Raw genomic sequence first — 20,371 nt, 5'->3', positions numbered from 1 at the left:
TGAAGCTGCGTGTCGCCCTCTAGTGGTCAGAGCACAGAGATTCATGGAGCAAGAATGACATCTGAGTGGCAGATTAGTGTCTTAAAATTTGGGATCATAAGTCAGTCTCAGTTTTCCTCATTCTCTGCCTTATAGTTATACCAAGTGGAACAACAGATATCTATCTTGATATTTTGCTTTGATTCTTGTTGTACTTGTACATATAAAGCAAAGCATTTAGACAGTCTTAATACTTAAGGATAAATAAATAGATTCATTTACGTTTTGCCATCGGTTATGTGAACTTTAGACAATTTACATTACATAATATTTAGGTTTTTTTAAAATCTGTAATATGAAGTTATGCTTCTATGTGTCCAACAAGAGCTGCTCTTTGGATGACGTAAGTTCTCATTTACATATTAGTTAGCAAAGAGTATCATGCTCCTATAGACCTCCTCGGTAAATAAACAATGGATGATAACCCTGTTTCCCCACCACAATCTGTTTTTCATATTCAAAATGTATATTTTTACTATACTCAGAAATGAAGGTATTAAAATGGGTTTCATTAATTGACTTAAAGTTTTAATGGTCCTCTAACAGTAGATATAACTGTCTTCAGTAATAATGGCCATTTTATAATGACCTGTGCCCATTTCTTGTTCCAGAGAAAAATGACTATAGAAAATAGTGCATTCTGCCTACATCAAATTGGGTGTTTCACTACCTTGCTTGCATTAATATATATTGTTTGTGTAATTTCAGCCCATATAGAGTCGTATTTCTGAGCTTTTAAATTTCCACACTGCTGGTGGAAACCAAAAATAGTCTCTTTGTAGGTGCTTTAAAACGTGTGTATAGAACAAAACTATAGCAGAAAAATAAGTGTCTTTTAAAATGAAGCTGATGCCAAATAGGACATTTCTTTGTTAGGATGTATTTGAGTTTTTATTTTCTTTTCTAGCAAATCTCTAGAGTTAAAAGAAAAAGAAAAAAAGCCCTTTATCAGGCCAACAAAGAAAATGCTCTCGTTAAATTTTATCCCCTAAAAATAAGTTTTTTGGCCGTTGAAACTGAGTGAGCAGCTTCCTTGTTCTAAAAGCAATCAGATTTGAAGCTAATCTAGCCCTTTTCTTGCAACCATGTAATTATGTTTAATTAAGAAAGCCTTAAAAGCATAAAAGACATTTTAAAATATAGAACTTTTATATATCATTTAGATAAGAGGATACAGCAGGGAACAGTTCAGAATACTAATAAGTTAAAACATAATGGCTCTATTATTTCATACAAGCCTTATTTGATAGACGTTACTGCATTTTGTCAATACCTTTTACTACATTATATGGAATTATTATATGGAACTATGTACAGATTTTTGATATTTTCAGGGATGACTTGATTTCCTGATATGCCTTTGTCTCCTGTACTAACAGTCTTGAGCATAACATCATTATTTATTTTATTTATTTGTTTATTTATTTATTTATTTATTTACTTCAGTGCCATAAAGCAGGATCTGCCATTTCTAAATACTATAAGGTTTACAAGCGTCCTAACTGTGATCAGTGCCACAGCAAAATTACTGTGTGTCGCTTAGGGGAGAACAGCAGGATGACATATTTCTGTCCTCACTGTCAGAAGGAAAACCCTCAAGATGTTCAAATATGGTAAGATGTCTGATTGAGACTCTCTCTTAGCAACTAATAACCAGAGCATGTATCTGAAGGATTGCCAGGCCACTGGGAGCACACTGAACAGAATACTGAAATTGAAATTACCTGTGAGACCCAGTGCAGATGAATGAATGAATATAGTTGTCAGATCCAGAGTCAAGCCTTAGAACTAGAAGCAGAATCGCTGGTTTTAAAAGTTAATAGGAATTGTCACAGATCTAATTTGTAGGATGCTGCAAAAAGCCAAAAACAAAACATTAGAGATACTGACTTTGGGAGAGTTGGGATAGAATGAGGAACTCTTTTGACTGTTCAGGAAGGACATCTCCGGAGCTACTGGACAAGGTGGGTAATGGCGGAGAGTTAGTAACCAGCATGCTACTTTTAGGTGAAGCTTAAAATGCTCAGTGCACTGAGAATAGATGGAGCACTGAGCAGAGACCTGAGCTTCTGAGACCTATTGCTTTTGAGTAGGAGGAAACAAAGCGGTGTGATTGGGAGGAGGAAGGAAGTCGGCCCAGCTGAGTTGTGCAGGACCAGAGGAGGAGGGTAGGCCGTGGTATCTGTGGTGAACACAGAGGCACGACTTGCGTTTTCATAAATGCGTCCACCTCCCCTTGCTTTTTCTCTCCGTATTCCATTTCTGTGTAACTCTTCCTCTTGGCTCCCAGCTCTAAACTATTTTATACCTCCCTTCTGTAAGCCTGTTTTATTATCACATAGTAGGAAATCTTAGACAATTAACTACTTTTCTTCTATGGGTTTCTGGTTTTATTTTTCATAACAAGACTACTTTTCTTACTACAGCCATCCATTGATTTGACTCCATGCACTTAACACAGTATCCAGCACATTGAAGACCTTCCATCTATCTGCTTATTGGATAAATGATTAATGTTCTGTGCTTTCCTGAATTTATATTGTTTTTGCAGCATTTGGGATTAAAGTTTTCCATTTTCTTCCAAGTAGTCAAGTAAATGATATTTAATCATAGAAACAAAATATTTGTCAATTTCAAAGGGTTTAGAAATGAGGGTTTAAAGACTCGCAGGGTTCCTGAAAGAGATTTAGATTTACATGTGAGTCCTGATATTCTAGAAGTGTCATGGGGCTTGTAATCCCTCTCCTCAGACCCACCCTAATCCTGTTTTCTATGCTGGCTTTCAGTTTAAGAAGTTGGAGAACCGTTCACACACTGCAAGAAAAATGCAGATATCATTTCTGAAGTTTTAAAACCAATACTACTTTCTTCCCCTATTTTAAACATTTCTGTGACTAAAGATATTCTTTATTTCTGCTAAATATCTGAGCACTTTTTATATTAGCTAAATTTTTTGGTTTTTAATTTACAGTTATTTCAAGGGTTGGGTTAGAGCTTGGTAGTGGTACACTCACCTAGCAAGGTTTCTGTCCCATTGTCAATCCCCAGGTATCCAGGTGCTAGAGAACTGACAAAGAGAGAAAGTAGGGGGTGAGGAGAGAGAGAGAAAAATAGAGGGGAGGGGAAGGGTGAGACAGAACACGTAAAAGGCTCAGAATCCCCAAAACATTGACCTAAATGATTCTCTGCACACTAAAATCTCCCAACTCTCTTAACTGTCATGAATCCTTCCAATATTTTTAAATATTTGGTGATCCTGTCTCATTTTAAGTGCCTCTATAATTTATTGTTGGCTCTTAATATATAGTGAGCATACACTACATATGAGAGTACTACTGTATTAGGTGAAGCCGACTCTTTTATAGTCTTATACGGTTTTCAAAAATAAATTTTATGATGTATGACTTACTTTCTTATTATCTGCCAGGCTGGGAAGTAGGTCCATACATGGTTAAGCAGGATGGTGGAGGTGTTGTAAAGGGCTGTGCTAAATGCTGAGGGAGCTATCGAGATGGAAGCAGAGCTATCCAGGAAGGACAAGATCATCTTTCTAAGCTTAGTGTGGATGACGTAGGGATTCATCACAGGGAGAAAACATCTAATTTATTTGGAGACTGCTTTAAAAGCATATAGACCAGAAAGTGCCTGTAATTGATTACAAGCTAATGAGAACTTAGTGCTGTTTAGAAGGCAGATCTTACTATGGTCTTCGCATGCACGGATATCTGAAGTGCTGGACTTGAGGGTCTTTGGAAGACTTAAAGAAACATTTAGTAAGTACTGAGTCTTAAAGAAAACAGTATTGATATAATAAGCTTTTTTGAGGAAGAGCCATTGATCTCAGTTGCCATCTATGACATACAGGCTAAAGGGATCATATATTCAAATAAATACTGAAGTAGTTTGTAGACTTAATAGAAAAAGCTATAGGAACCAGAGCCTCAAGAACTGGAAGCTGTGTATGTAACCCAGATAGCCAGCACTGCTGTTGTGGCTCCAGCAGACAGCTGCCTTGATTGCTTCTATATCCGACTTTCTTCACCTCACGGTCAGAAGCAGGAATGCTGTAGAGTGTTGAGCTTAGGATTTGCTGATGGACCGGTTGTGAGCTATCAGGACCTGTTAGAAAGAAGTCTAGAGCTTGGTCCTAGTAAGCTGAGAAAATGCTGATACCCTTTGTTGAAACCAAGTGACAGAGTTACAGACTCGGGGACCATGAATTTTGTTTGGATCATTGTCATATGGGTTTTATGACAATATGGCTTATACCACCCTTTTAGGATAAAGCAGAAGAAATATATGTATTCAAGTTGGGGATGCTGGACGTTTGAATAATATCTTCAAACAAACTCAAAGTACTGACATGTCTGTCTTCCTTCTGAAGAACCTAGGGGATGGATGATCCATCCCTTGCTTCCTTGAGCCTCTGGTGGCTGCCAGCATGCTTTGACATGCGGTTAGGTCACTGCAGTCTCTGCCTGTTTTAACAGCACCTTCTCCTTTTCTGTGTGTATCAAGTCTGCCTTCTTTTCCCCTTATGAGGACAGCTCTCTCCAGGTCAATACCCTCAATCTCACCTACAGAGACTTTTTAAAGCAACACTTTCAGTTCTCTCATATCATGACCTGGTGTCATTGGGAGGCCATTCTTAAGTCTCCTACAGCATGCTAAATGTGAATTCTCACAGAAACTGAGGAGAATAAATTACTGCTGTGATTAATAAATGGAACAACAACAGCAAAAGAGAACCAGAAGCCTGCAGATGAAATAATGCACATCCTCTTATGTTCAGGAGAGTAGAAGATAACAATAAAAAGGCTTCCATGCACGCAGAGAATCTGAAGGTCACTTGAATTGTGTCCAGCTGAATAAATGCAGCCCACTGCCTTCCAGAGCAAGTTGTGTGTGGCCAGGAGTTAGGTCAGGTGAACACATTCTTTAGGTTTAGAGTTCCATACAGATATGAGATACTGTGTTAGAAGTCAAGGTAAAGATCAGAGAATCATAATGAGATGCATCTCATTTTCAGATTTTCTTGTGCTAGTCATTATTTTACCAAACAAACCTGGATAAAAGGGTTGCTGGGTTTGCATACAAGGAGCAAGGTCTTACGGAAGGCAAGGCTATCTTTGAGAGTCAGAGAACCTCTGCCCTGAAAAAAAAAAAAAAATGAAGCTGCTTAGGCTTTCTGTGAGGGCTCTCTCTGTGTTAACACTTTGGAGTCTGTGGCACCACCATAGCACTGAGTAACTGCATGTGACCTGAGACACTCAAGTATTAGTTTTAGAAACACATTTTCTCATCAATCAGCAATGGCCAGTGGGTTCCATGTAGAGAATCATGATTTACATTCACCACTAAAAATCAGGTTTAGTTGTGTCATTTCCTTATCCTAATAACTGCATATCTAATAATGATGACTTAGTAGATAAAAAGAGAGTTTGTGAGAACTGAACACATGGATATCTTTTTTCATCATTATGGATAAGTCACCAATATTTTGCTTAGCAAATACAATTGAAAAACCCAGAATTTCTAGAATTTTCTTTTCTGGGAAAATGAAGTCAGGTAAATCTTTTTTCATTTTATTTTCTCCTTTTCCCCATTGTTTTTTTTTTTTTTTTTTTTTGCGATTATAACATAATTACCCCATAATCCCTTCTTTTTCCACCTTCCAACCCCCCATAGACTTCTCGTTTCTGTCTTTCAAAGGTGTCCTGTCTTCTTCATGTTAGTCTTAGTGCTTTGTTATAAGTATATCCTTTTCTTTTTCTGATTTAATGGAATAAGTAATATTTCAGCCTTGCTTTAGAAAATACTATTTAAGATATTTACAAAATACTTCCTGATGGTTATAGCTAATACTCTAGATTGTGTGTGTGTGTGTGTGTGTGTGTGTGTGTGTGTTTAAGCACGGTACTTTTATTTAAAAAACACAGTAAAAAGGTTGTTTTCTAAATTTGGCAGCAATCCGTAGGACGTGTGATATAGTTATTATATGTGTGAATAATGACTTTTAGCCCATAATAAGTGAAATTGGGGTATCAGCCTTTCTAGAATAGTTCCTAAAATGTCCAGAACTTATAAGAATAGAATATTAAAAATATAAATGATTGATTTAGAAGATTATTTTACAGCAAACTGCCAACAAGAAATACTGAAATCAGCTGGACTCCTAGGGGAGAGGATTGCTTTAGGGACTCAGTGGCTCGGAAATCTGAAGAGCAGTGGTCCTGCATGGTCTGTACCCTCACAAACAGACCATCAGCCAAGGCCTGTGATGCTTGCTCGACCGTAAGGCCTGTTGGTAAGAGTGACATTTTATTTTGAGTTCATAATATTTGTAAGAGGATTTTTTTTTGTACAATCAGGTACATATTTTGCTCCACCTTGATATTTCATAACCAACCAAAATGCTATCATTGTGTGGTTTAGAGTAATTGCCAGCATTTTCATGTAAACTAGACTGATAGTCTGTTGAAAATATTAAAAATAAAAGAGAGAGAATAGAGAGAAAGAAAGAAAAAAAACAAAGAGAAAGAAAGAAAGAAAGAAAGAAAGAAAGAAAGAGAAAGAAAGAAAGAAAGAAAGAAAGAAAGAAAGAAAGAAAGAAAGAAAGAAAGAAGGAAGGAAAGAAAGAAGGAACGAACAAGGAGGGGAAAACATGCTTGTCCTAAAACAGTATGTGCCTTTGTATCTCAAACAGAGATGATCACATCTGTTCTCTACTGTTTCTAATGAATTATTCAATAAAGCTTTGTTTTATGCAGATTTCAGCAACTTTCCAGTTTGTTATTCAGTCCAAGTGTTTTATAAATTGAAAGGGAGGAATTCTGTAAGAATATCTTTGCAGGTGGAATTGAAAAATGCTGAATTTTTTCTCTTCTTTCTCCTTCCTACCCCTTGTTATTAAAATCTTTACCCAGACAATTGTACTGATTTCATTGAAATCCTTCAAAATAACTCTTTATAGCTCACAATCTCACACGTTCAGAGAATGTAAAACCTCAGAGGAAACCTGTGATTAAGAGCCATCTCACTGATGTGGCTCCCATTGTGTGCCCAGAGTGTGATTTCTTTCCCCAATTAGAGATGAGAAAGTTCATTCTTGACTTAAGGACCTCTGCATTGTGTTAGCGCCTGTATTGTGTTGTGTTCCCTGGGCCCCGGAGGCAGGCGTCACCCGTCCAACAGCTTTGCTAAGTCGCAGGAGGGACTGCACCTCCTTCAGTTATCACCCAAGAGAGAAGCTGCTGGAAAAACAGTGTTAGCTCTCTGCATCTCTCTACATTTATTTCAGCATTCTGAAATGCCTTTATGTGCCTCAACAACTATTGTTTTTATTTATGAATATGAAGACATATGCCCTACCTGTAATATAGACCATACTGGGATGCTGGTTCCAAAACTCTAGGATATTTTTGGAAACCCTTATTCTCATCATAATCAAGTGTCTAAAATTCTTAAGTAAACTTTACATTTGGTCCTGCCTGTAGAAATATTCCTGTCTGCACATTAGTCTCTAGCTGAGGCTTTATGGGATATCATTTTTAATTACCGCTCCTTAATGCTTCACCTAATAAATAATCTTTAGATATGTAAACATAACAAAGTTAACATAAATCTTTGTTAACACTATCTTCCGGTTCCTATAAGTTGTTGATGTTTTATTTCCTAAGCTGACAACGCCTCACTGCACTGTGTCCCAGTGAGCTTCACAGTGTGCTTGTGCTTGTACATATTGGCTTACTGTAATGAACTAAAATTTTAAATCAAATTTATTTGAAATAGTCAGTATACTATATTTTTAGGAATATGTAAAATTACTTATCTCTCTCTTTTTTTTTTTTTCAGATCCAGTGCTTAAGAATGGAGAGAATTCCATTGCCTTTAACAACTTAGTGAAGTACTCTTTTAATAAGTTTGAGAACACACATACTGAAGTAAAGATCAACAGGAGAACTGTGTTTGGAAATACGACCCTTGTTTTGACTGATTTAAGCAATAAATCCAGTCCTTTGGCCAGAAAGAAAAGCCCAAACCAGACAATAGATGGGGAATCTCAAATTTTTCTTCCTACAGACGTATGCTTTAGTGACCCACAGCACCCCTCCAAAGAAGGAATAAACTATATAACTCAACTATCCAATAAGGTAAACATATCGCCTACAGTTTGTGCCCAGACTAAATTATTTAGTTCAGCACATAAAAAATTGAAAACAGCTCACTCTTCGGCAACAGAACTTAAAAGTTACAGCTCTGGACTTTCTAACAGGTAAGATATTTATAACTTTGGTCTTTACAGTATTTGCATTGTTTTTTGTTTGTTTGTTTTGTTTTTCTTTGTTTGGTTTTTGATACAGGGTTACTCTCTATAGCCCTGGCTGCCCTGGCTCTTGCGCATTTAACTAGTCTGGTCTTGAACACACAGAGATCTACCTGCCTCTGCCTCAGAGTATTAAAGGCATTCATCCTTACCATCCAATTTAGTATTTTTACGATCTGTAAGGCAGTTGTATTTCACTAGGCGCTATGCAAACAGAACATTGATCTATTTGCTAAGGAAGTTAAATTGGTTTTAGTAACATTAGCACTGAAAAATTATTATAACGATTTGCTGGCTTTTCTTTCTCTAGTTAATTGAAGTTAGAACAGAAAAGAAATGGAACAGATTTTTCTTCATCTCCAACAAGGTTTTTTCTTTCTTCTTTTCCTGAATGTAAACATCCGTTCAATATGACATGACATATTTGGGAATCTGAAAATATATTTAAAAAAAACTGCTTAAAACACAGACAGTCACACCAGTTATCTGTTGATACCTTATATACAGATATTCCTTGATTTTCAAAGTAGTCATACTCCAATAAACCTGTCCTCGGTTGAAGATGAGTTTCCTTCACCCATCAGTCTACCAACACAGGCTACCGTAGGGTCCCAGTTCTCTCCTGTGTACAATGTGCCTACTTGGGATTTCTAGCTTGTCAATCATTATGGGAAATTCTTAGTCTGCATGCTTGAGTCAAAGCCAGAATTTGAGCTCTGGCTTCCTTCTACTGTATACCTGCTGCTTTTTCACCACAGAAAATTCAAAAAGCTTTGTGGGTGGTACCATTATCTGCTGAGGCCATCTGCATTTCCCTCTAAGAAAGCAAAGTTCTGAGGGCACCCATGTCAATTAAAGTTTAGGATGTGCCTTCTCTTTTAAAAAAGAGAAACAAAAGCCCCTTGGTTGCTTTTCTATTAAAGTAGCTGTGTTTTAGGCCATGTGGGATGGTTTGTTATTGTTGGAAGAGGGGGTTGTGGTTGTTTTTGTTGTTGTTGCCATCAAACTTGGCAGCAAGCACGTTCATCTGCTGAGCCATCTCACTGACCCTTTGTAGCATGTTAAATGAAGAGGAAAGAAAGCAAATAATGACTTTTATTATCAATGGGAAACAGTTACCATGGAACCTGAAGTTCATGATTATCAGGGGAATTTGGATTAATCAACATTCCTTATCTGGGCTTTGTTGCTGGAGAGATTCCTCTTCTGGACCATGTGATGAAGGACCACGTGGTGTAAATTTCTCATCTAAACTCTGGGAATCCTTAAAGCTTGTTCCATGACATTTCTCAGACAGTTTTTGCCTAGTATATGCCTTTATCTCTAACATCTTATCCTACCTCCAAATCTTCTGTCATACATTAATCCTGATGATTGACCCCTAGCTGATTTTTTTCCAAAGTATTTTATTCATAATCATTTAACATGGCTGATAGAACTGCTGCTTGTAATATATTTGAATTAAGCTTTGGGGTTCTGAACTTTTAATTGACTAGATAATAAATTCATCTTTTCACTCTAATTAATGTCCCATGATGAAAATCAGGAAGAGCTGCAGTCTAAACTGGGAGGCTGTCCTGTAGAAGGAGAAGCACGTTTAATCAGTTCGTTTCTTCAGTGGGATAACAGAAAGGACGTGGCAGTGATTGCTCTAAAATATTGCACTATTTATTGTACCCAGATGAAATATCCCTGCCTGTTGTTACTTCTTTCATGCTAAACAAAACAAAAACACAACAAGCAAAAAAAAAAAAAAAAAAAAAAGCAGACAATTTAACTAATGGATTAAGATGTAAAGAAACATCAATGTAGCCTTAAATTTAAATGACTTTTTTCATAAGCCATTAGCAGTAGAGTCACAGGATTAATCACAGTGTGAAGCACTGCTTAGAAATGCTACAGACTCTGTGTGTGTGTGTGTGTGTGTGTGTGTGTGTGTGTGTGTGTTGAATAGAAGAGCACCAGGATGAAACTCTACAGTCAATCAACATCAACTTGCAGAATAAATGTCAAGTGATGAAATGAATTCACCCTGCAGCCCTTCTGCATCCAGCTACTTTACAAGGAGTAAATTGCAAATTACTGTCATTTATTTCATTTTTCTTCTTCTCTGGCAACTAGAGTGTTCATCTCATGGACAAGATGCCTAGCAAAGGCTCAACACAAAACAAAACAGGTGGTCCACTCAGAATTTATAGCCACTTTAGTTTCTTTAATAACCATAGGACAATTAATTTGACTTTTGTTCCCTTAATTAGTGATCTTTTTGTCATGCTGTTGCATGCTGTGCTGATAAGGCTTATTTTTGGATCGGTCTCTAAATATACTTGAATGTTATCCAATTACCAGATGATCAATTAGATAATTGAACCAGTTTTTAAGCATTTAACAATAGCTTCTAAAACCAGTTTAAAATCTTTGATCCAATTACTATAAACACAGTAAAAAAAACCATGGTGGTCCATTTTTAAAGAAAGCATGTGTTCAAGATGGAATACCATACAAAAGGTCACATGGAAGAGTAAGAGGACATCTTCAAAATCCTTCCCATTTCCTGTGTCAGCTCTCATCAGCTGTTTGGAAGGTCTGTGTGTAATGCCTTCCTTACACTTGTTCCGCTTCACTGCTAGGAGTTCTCTGAAGGGGAAAGTTCTGGTTTCCTTAGAGATGCAGTTGTGCTGTGTGATGTTTTTCTGGAAACTGTCTTATGAGAGGATGTTTTGCTGAGAATAAACACATGGTGTTTCTTTGGGAGCTGCCTGGTGAAAGGGAATAGGTTGTTTTGCTGGAACCGCTGCTTGAGAGAACACGTGATGTCTGGAAAGAGTATAAGTGTAACCCAGCAGACAGTGGATGATGCTCTGGCATTGGTTTACTTTGCTGGTCTTCATTGGGCTTTGCTCATGCTGTCTGTCATTGAGGATGTCATTGAGGAACCATTCTTGCAATGGTTCCCCTTGCTTTCTTTGGTCTTTGATTGTCATGAATTCAGAGAGAATTGCACCAAAGAACTTCTAGTGGTATCCTGGCTGCTTTCTTCTGCTTCAACAGACTGGTGCTGATCTGGAAAGCCTTAAGGTTTCTTCTGGATCCAGTCACTGCTGCTAATTCATATTTGGTGTTTTGCTAGTGGACCTGACTGCTGACAACAAAGATTGGAATCACCCCAAAGAACTTTAATAAACATGTTCATGTCCCCCTTGTCCTATTAGCCATCGTCCTCCCTGCCTTTAGTTGGGGCTATAAGGGAGGTTGGAGTGTTTAAGAACACTTAGTAAAGTAGGTTTTAAAAATATAAGCCCACAGTTCTCAGTGCTTCGCTTATTTATTTTTTGTTTACTTTAAACTTTGGAATAATATTGGATTGTCAGGTCTACAGCCAGTTGGACTGATTAATTCAAAAATTATTTCCAAGCAGTATTTTTATTTTACTATATCATTCAATCACAATTAATAACTTGTAAATTAATTAATTTATAACTCAATGACTTATAAATTAACTATGAATAATATAGTTTTCCATCAAAAGGATAGTTTTTACCTACTTCTGATTTCTTTATTGTTAACCTATTACTTTTTAAGGTACTAAGAATAGAACCCATGTGTTTTGCACTTGCCAGACAGCGATTTTGTTCTTTTTATCATTTGTTGAGAACCTGTTGTGCCTCAAAGCATTGTCCTTGATTCTAATGATGTCTACTCCAGCAAACTACAGCCAGCAAGGCCAGATCCAGCCTGGCACCTGTTGTATAATGTTTCATTCCCATTTGTTTAGTTATTTTTGTATTAAAAACAACAGAATCGAGTAGTTGCCGCAGAGACACACAACTTAAATTGTGTTGTCTGAAACAGTTTTGCCAAATCCTGGTTTACTATATTACTATGCTATTTATAAATCAGTATTCAAATGATGAACCTAATCACCAAAATAAGTTCAACTGTTCTCTATGCTAAATTTACCTAGGAAAGTGCTCTGCTACATTTTAGTACATTTTTAAGTAATGATTGAAACAAAGAGGAACCAAGATATCCTCTATTAAGCAGAGCGTTTAATTAACCCAGATAATGTTTTCTACCATAAAACTGAGGCAAGCTTATGCATATTTAGAGCCCATATGATCGCAGGTGGCACTAGTGGCTAACTCACATTAACTTAGCACTTCACAACTTAATGTGTAGATGCGTCACCTGGGAATCTTGTTAGTAAGCAGATGAGGATTCCAAAGGGGTGGGTAGATCAGTGTCTGAAGGAGCCCCTGGGTGATACTAATGTTTCTAGTTAGCCGAATACATTCTGGGTACGAGGATAGAACAATGTACAACCAGCTTTGTCTTCAGCTTCAAGCCAGGGAAGACACAGAATGGAAGAAAGCATGAAGAAGTAGCAAGGCACTGGAGCCTCTCCTCTTGATTCCTGTCTCCTACCTTTGTATCTCAGAAAAGCATCAATAGTAAAAATCATAAATATCTCCTCAGGTCTCTGGAGTTTTCCGATTAAAATTTAAGTCAAATAAATTAGGAAGTGTTGAAATAAACTCTACCAAAGGCAGCACTTTAAAAATCATATAAAATTATTTTGGTGGTTGTTTTGTTGTTCGTCTGTTTTGGCTGTTGTAGCTAGTGCTCCTCTCATGATATGCTTTGTAATGTGGTGGCATGATGCAGCGGGGAGGGATGCCTTTGCAGCCCCAAGCTGATGCATTTCCCCCCACCTCCAACCCCTGAGGTACTAACCATACAGTGGGTCTAGTATCAGATAAAGTTTATTTGAGGCATGGAAGGAGGGGTGAGAAGGAGTGGAGACAGCGAAAGAAAGGGGACAGAGAAGGACAGAAAGAGAGAGGAGAGAGAAAGAAGGAAAGAGACTGGCCAGGAACACGAGGAGGGAGGAGAGGACAGAGAAAGAAGGAGAGAGAGAGAAAGAGAGAGAGAAAGACCTGAAAGAGGGAGAAAGAGAGGCCAAACAGTCCTTTTATGGCCAGCCAGCCTCATACCTGACTTTTGTTGCTAGGTAACTATTGGGAGGAGCCTAGAAGAAATGCTAACATTCCTCCATTTTGGTTTGACTAAAAATTGAGAAACTAGAAAGAGGTGATGGTGGGGCATGAGTAGGGTCGTTGTGATCTTTATTAACTTCCTGCCGACTTTGAGGCAATAGTTTTTGTCTTAAGGGAACCTAAGAAAATGGGGATGGAGATGTTGGTCAACTCCTAGGAGAGTTGTCTGTCTCCTTACTGCCCAGGGCCTATGAGACCAAGTATGGGTAGGAAGGCCCAGTAGAAGTGTCTGTGAGAATAGACTGCAACATCTGTAGGCTGCTTCTCTGGAGCGTCCTGGATGTAGGTTTTAAGTAAACGCCTAACAGACATACATATACACATATATACATATGTATCTGTTAGGTTTATAGAAGAGATAAATTTGTTAACAACATGAACAGTCTTTGAGCTTAAGGAAACAAAAACCTTTTGTGAAGCAGAAGGAGTAAGATGGGGTTTAAATTTAACATTAATCATGAGAAACGTTTTTAAGTTTACATTTAAAAGACAATAAAAAGGAAACTCAAAATCTTGCCATTGGGAATATGATCGTTAATCATAGAGATTTAGCATGAGAAAGGCCTTCAGTCTGTCTACTGTCTAAATAGTTTTCTCAGGTCCCTGTGGTCTTCATCTAAACTTTGGCAGAGGCCAAAAGATGATGAGGCCCAGAAGATGAGAGGCTTTTTTTTTTCCCTGTCAAGGAGGAACATGGGAGAAAAGACTCAGCTTGTCTTAGGCAATATGAGACATTAGTTCTCTGAGTGACCTCTGTTTGTCCACAGTTTAGGCTGAGTGATAGCAGTGGTCAAGGCAATAGAGCAATCTTTCTCGGTGGTTATAGTACCACAATCCAGATAAGAGTCCTTTGTCACTGTACCCATATCTTCTTGGAGACCTTGGGGGTTACTCTTAGAATTCGGGAGTCTCTGTCACAGTAAGCTTAAACATTTAACAGTATATTTACCAGCTCTCTGACAAGATTGAGAGCTAGTATCTATTAAGTATATCTGAGTTAGATAATTTGTGTCTGTTTTTAATTATTTGCTCTAGATTGTACATAGTAAGCAAAAGGTTATATTGTAACTTAATGACAGTAGCAAAATCAAGGCAGTGATCTTTAAGTTTTTAATGCTGTAAACCTTTAAACTAATATTAAAATTACTGTTTATGGAGACAGGATAGAAACCATAGGAAAACCTTATATTAATTGAAAAGTGTCTTTGGAGACCTGTTTTTAAGTCAGGTTGTCGTCCTCAAGCAAGATGGTGGTAAAGTGGGGTGGGGACTTCCCACTACAAAGATGGTGACTGCCCTCAACTAAGATGGCACTGAAGCTATAGCCAGTCCTGTAACTGCACTTAAGTAAGATGGCGCTGAAACCATAGTGTCACCTCTCTTTCCCCCAAGGTGGAAAGCCATATATTATATCTCAGAATGGAACAGCATTTATTTATAGTAGTGTGGCTACATGTTAGCAAAGAGACAAATAGACACATTTTGTCGGAATGTGCATGTGATGAGATTTCTCCCTGCTACCACTGGCAGCTTCTGCCTCCGTGCAGGTCTGAGCAGGTCTGAGCAGCTTTGGCAGATCTGGGACTGGTGCATGGGGTGCCTTGGTTCTAAGTGCAGGCAGGGATCAAGTAACAGCCTATCTCTTTTCCCGACACAGCTGGCTTAGAGCTGGTGTGGACCAGAATGGAAAGAAATCAGATTAAAAAAAAAAAAAAATTCTCAGGAAGTAGAAGTTTAAAACTAGGCAGAGTGAGCTAAGTCCAAAACAAAGTCTGGCTTTGGAGCAACAGGCGTCTGGACAGAGAACCAGTAGTTGGGGGGCTGAATGTTAGCTGGACCAAGGATAGGAACTGAGATGGAGAACAGGAGGAATAAAGAAAAGGTTTGGATCGAAGGTAGGGAAAAGCCTGAGCATAGGAAACCTTCCATTTTCTGGATCACTGGCAAGAGTTCCTTAAAATAGTGGAACCAAAAGTGCCCTTAAGCAGCCTTTTAGAGTTATTATCTAGTTGGTACTGGGGCCAAATTTGATCGTTGATAGTGTGTGGATTTGGAAGCCTTTAGTCCGGGAGGCATCCCAGGTACTGGGAGCGTGGAGGTACTGACAAAGAAGATACCCATGGGTGAAGATAAAGGTTATTATTTTCTATCACTTGCAATGTCCCAATTCGTGCCACAAGCTGGATTACCAAGTTGTCACATGATAACCAGGGGCCAATTGGCAGATGCCAGAGAGAGAGAGAGAGACAGAAAGACCAAACAGTTCTTTTATAGAAAGCCAGTCTTTTACCTGGTGGCTGTTGCTAGGTAACTGTTGGGTGGAGCCTAGAAGAATTGCTAACAGAGGGTATGGAAAACAAATGCCCAGCCATTGCCTTCCAGCTTTCTGGTTCCTGATTTGGTGTTACCCATCACTCTAAGATATTAATGTCACCTACAAGCCATTCTGAAGAGAGAAACAACAAAAATAGTCACAGGTGAAATATTTCATGAAAATCCTGTCCATAGCAATGCTACTAGTCGCTCTTATGTCACAAATGCCAGATCCCCAAACTGCGCTTAAGGTCTATGGCAAAGTTATTTTTAAAGTAATGTATTTGATCATACGTTTAATAAAGCATAAATCAGTTTTACCAGAAGTGAAAGATCATATCCTTTGAACTTTTCAATTAGATATACTGCCTGAAGCATCATTATTGAAACAAATGTTGCAAAATTTAGTCTCAGAAGTCAGGAGGAAAAGAAAATGTTTCTGACTTTGAGGTATTTAAGAAAATTATTACAATTGTTATTTTTAGAAATTTCCCCCAACATGAAAATCAGACTTTTTTACTATTAAAAGAGTTAAAAATAGTGACGTTATGGAGAGGTTCTGGACTTGTTTTCTTGTTACAAGTATTTTGTTTTGGTGCTGGGGATCCAGCCCACTTTGCACATGCTAAGTACAATGTCTACAACTGAGATAACTTCCTATCCACTTCTCTCATGGCTGTGAATTGAACCCTTTTATTCTGAACCAGTTGTTCAGTATACATGTATTACATAAAGCATACAAGGTATAGAAAATTAAAAACTATAATGAAACTCCCTAATTGTTTTCCAAAGACAAAACTACATATCCAGCTGAAGGACAAGATTCCCTCCTGGGCTCAGTTCACTGTGTGCAGGGATGCCCTTCAAATATTCTCTGGGTTTTAATTGTACAGAGATGAACCTCATCTGCTAAGCTTCACGAAATGTCCATGGCTTCTCTTCGGTGCAGCAGCCTTTTTCTTACTAGGGTGTTATTGTGAATAAAATAGTAACGTTGACCAAAGAAAGACATAGACAATTGTTTTAAAGTGGGAGTAGATAGGCACTAGTTGGTCTCCTCAGCCCACTGATGGGAGTTCCTCCAGACGAGAAAATAAGTAGAGATGATTGTGACCCTGTTTGCTTTGTGAGATGGGGTCCAGGAGGATGTGACAATATTTTAGGAGAAATAAAAGAGAACATGTTATAAAATATGGTAAGGGGAGAGCTGAATAGCCTAAGTGAGAACGTAAGGAAACTGGATATACTGCTTACAAATCTACACTGTTTTTATTCAGACAGTTAAACTTAGACACATAGTGAGTTAAGGAATCAATTAAAATTAGCCGAGGAATCAAAAACTTAAGAGCACAAGGTCCCCCCTGCACATAGGTAGCATATATGCAACTTGGTCTTCATGCAGGTCTTGCAACAACTGGAATGGGGGCCTGTCCCTGACTCTGTTGCCTGCCTGTGGATCTCATTCCCCCACCTGAGTCCCCTTGTCTGTGGGAGGTGATGTGCCCAGCCCTGCAGTGATTTAATGTGCCACAGTGGGGTGATACCCAGGGGGGACCTCCCCCTTCTCAGAGAAGGAATGGAGTGGGGAATGGGGAGAGGAACTCTAAGAGGGATGGGAGGAGTGGGAGTTGTGATCATGTTGTAAGGCGAATGAATAAATAAAAATAACCATCCCTCCAAAAGAATATAATAACCTAAAACTGCCTTCTTTAGGGGTAACACTAAACGAATGAGCAAAGTGGTACGAGTGACCCTTCTTAGTGCCGCTATGCCGCCATTATTTTGTCGCCTGTCATTACAGTGAACTCCAAACCAATAGAACACGCGGTCCTTGTTCCGTAAGTGCCGGCAGCCCCTTGTGCAAGACGCACGGCCGCCGCTGTGTTCTCCGAGTTGTGAGGAAGGATGGAGAAAACAAGGGGAGGCAGTTTTATGCCTGTTCTCTGCCCAGAGGAGCACAGTGCGGATTTTTTGAAGTATGTGTAAAATTTCCCATGTTTACTGTAGTTCAAAATGAGTTTTGTTTATTGTAATGTGACATACTCAGTGATTGCGGATTTGTTTGTTTGTTTATTTGAAGCAGGATCCTCCAAAGTTATGGGATTTCACTTACACACCACCATACCTGGCTTTACCTTTCCATTTTAAAGGGCCATATTAGTATTCGGTATAACGCCTGGCTGTTAAATAACTTGGCATGTAAAGAGATGCAGCAAATAATACTAATGATAGAATAGCTATTGGATCAGCAAAGAGCTTTATATTTGTTATCACAAGTATAACAATATTGCTCTTGGTTCATAATGATAGATAAGTAGTATTGAGGCCTGATGTAGTGATTCATGTCTGCATCCCAAGTGCTGGGCAAGTTGAAGCAAGGGGTTCTTCAGGTTGAGACTAGACTTATATAATGAATTCCAGAGCAGCCTGGATGGAAAGACCCTGTAGTAAAGGAAGGATGGGAGGAAAGAAGCAAAGGAAGGAAAGGATGGAAGGGAAGAAAGGAAGGGAAAGAAGGAAGGAAGGAAGGAAGGAAGGAAGGAAGGAAGGAAGGAAGGAAGGAAGGAAGGAAGGAAGGGAGGGTAGGAGGAAGGGAGGGAGGGAGGGAGGGAGGGAGGAAGGAAGGAAGGGATAAAAGGGAAGGAAGGAAAGGATGAAAGGGAAGGAAGAGGGAAAGAAAGGAACTGAGAACTAAGAAATACTAAATAAGAGTTCAATAAGTTTCATGAATTAAGCATTGAGTACATGAGAAAAATCAGCACATGGACCGATAACTGCCTTGGATTTACAATAACCTTAGTGAATTTTACTATGAGTGTAACCTGGTGGGGTCAGAAATAGGAAAGACAGCCTGTGATATTCCCGTCATGGGTGATCCTGTCTATCTGGTCTAGGAGACATAGCATACGTCCCTTCTGTCAGTCCACCTGTCTGCTTTCCTCGAGTATAACGTTCTCACCATGCTGAGTGTTATCCCAATGTTTAAGGACACACATTTCTCCCACTTACACTTCTTATGGCATCTAATAGAAAAAGAGAAATATCGATCTGTTTCGGTGCCAAACCCCAAAATTGCTGGTTTGTCTTCCTGAGTAAGAAAATGTTTCTCTGCCCAGTGTCTAAGCCTTTAAAGGACATTCCCAGGTGAAATTAGACTACTTGAGTTCCTACACTTGATGGACGTATTGCATATTAGATTCACAGGTTTTCTTAAGAACCAGTTTAAATATAATAGAAAAATAGTCTTAGTAATTTTATATTGCTAATAGTGTCTCAGTTTCCTTCATTCTTTTCATGAGACCAAATACTGAGAGTAGAGTAGCTCTCTCCTTATTTAGTCTGTGCAAGAATCTGCTGGGATCATCCTTTGCCTAGGAAACTAATGGACTTTAGTATTACAGTTATAACAAATATTTGGTAATATTTTAATTAAAACAGACAGATAGCTGAGACCCTGGTGGTAGCTTAATATCAAGATTTGATAGTTTTCAGTTACTCTGGATGAGGTGAAGAATTTTATATGTCTTTAGATGAAGTGGATTGGACTTTAGTTAATTTATTGTGTGATTCAAACAGTAAATAGATGTAAATAAAATACTTTTTTACTTTTTTAAAGTGTTAGCAACTAATAGTTTCCATCTGTCACACAGTGTCAAATTACTAGTCACAGCAGTGACTATTGTATCAACTGAGGCAACTCTCCTCTGCTCAGCGCTGTATTCTTTATAACCTCTCTTCTTCCTCCCTCAGTGGGCAGACCTGTCCTTCCCATTCTGCAGACATGGGAAGCGCTCCATCATGAAAACCGTCTTGAAGATTGGACCTAATAATGGGAAGAATTTTTTCGTATGTCCTATGGAGAAAGAAAAGCAGTGTAATTTTTTCCAGTGGGCAGAAAGTGGACCAGGAATGGAAATTATTCCAGGATGCTAATATTTTTCTGTTTTTAAAGAATGTCTGATATATAAACTCATCAAACTCATTACATTTACTCCCTTTTGTTTAACAGAAAGCTTATAGAACACCTGTGGTATATATAGCAGTATTTGAAGTGCATTCTTTGTTTAAATATGTGGCCTTCACTTTTTTTGTTGTAATAATGAACACACTATTTCACCTGAAGCACAGAACATTCTCTGTAAAATGCATATTCAATATATTTAATAATGATGACAATAAAGTACTCTTAGTATGTTTTTGGTCTTATGTAAGTTCTTTGGTGAGCAGTAATTTATTTCTTTTTTAGGAGATTGTGTTTATATAGCATTTTAAGCTCCTCATTCTGTTATGAATACTTTTCTCAGGGTACTACCACTGTGTACAACATCTCATTAAATGTACTCCTCATTTTCTTAAACACAGTTCAAGATATGAGCTCCTTTATGAAAGATAATACAGTATTCTGTCCAACAAATATTAAGTTCCTGTTAGATGCTAGAAACACACTGAAACCTTCAGTGACTTTACGTGTTTTCATAGAAAATTGTGGGGATCCTAACTAATGTAATACCTAGGATAGAAGTCACATGCATAAAGAGATATATTTCCTAATCTTGATTCTAATGTCTTTTACTAACTTATATAACTCAGTTAATTTCCAAATCTTAATTACTGATACCTAATGATAACCCGAAGT

General features: G+C 38.2%; 1 protein-coding gene across 2 annotated transcripts in view; it reads left to right on the top strand.

The window, feature by feature from the left end:
• The window catches only part of Neil3 (nei like DNA glycosylase 3), a 48,933-nt gene extending 29,022 nt beyond the window's left edge, over positions 1-19,911 (top strand). For both annotated transcript variants that reach the window (XM_034520699.2, XM_076914150.1), the window contains 5 exons: positions 1,486-1,652; positions 6,177-6,346; positions 7,894-8,314; positions 17,537-17,711; positions 19,486-19,911. In XM_034520699.2, the coding sequence (XP_034376590.1) occupies positions 1,486-1,652; positions 6,177-6,346; positions 7,894-8,314; positions 17,537-17,711; positions 19,486-19,668 (1,116 nt within the window). In that variant the 3' untranslated portion in view covers positions 19,669-19,911. The remainder of the gene's footprint in view (positions 1-1,485; positions 1,653-6,176; positions 6,347-7,893; positions 8,315-17,536; positions 17,712-19,485) is intronic.
• The last annotated feature ends 460 nt before the right edge of the window (positions 19,912-20,371 follow it).

Source organism: Arvicanthis niloticus, chromosome 16 (assembly GCF_011762505.2).
Source record: "Arvicanthis niloticus isolate mArvNil1 chromosome 16, mArvNil1.pat.X, whole genome shotgun sequence".
NCBI lineage: Eukaryota > Metazoa > Chordata > Mammalia > Rodentia > Muridae > Arvicanthis > Arvicanthis niloticus.
The sequence above is the reverse complement of the archived record's forward strand: the minus strand, read 5'-3'. Positions and strand labels throughout refer to the sequence as shown.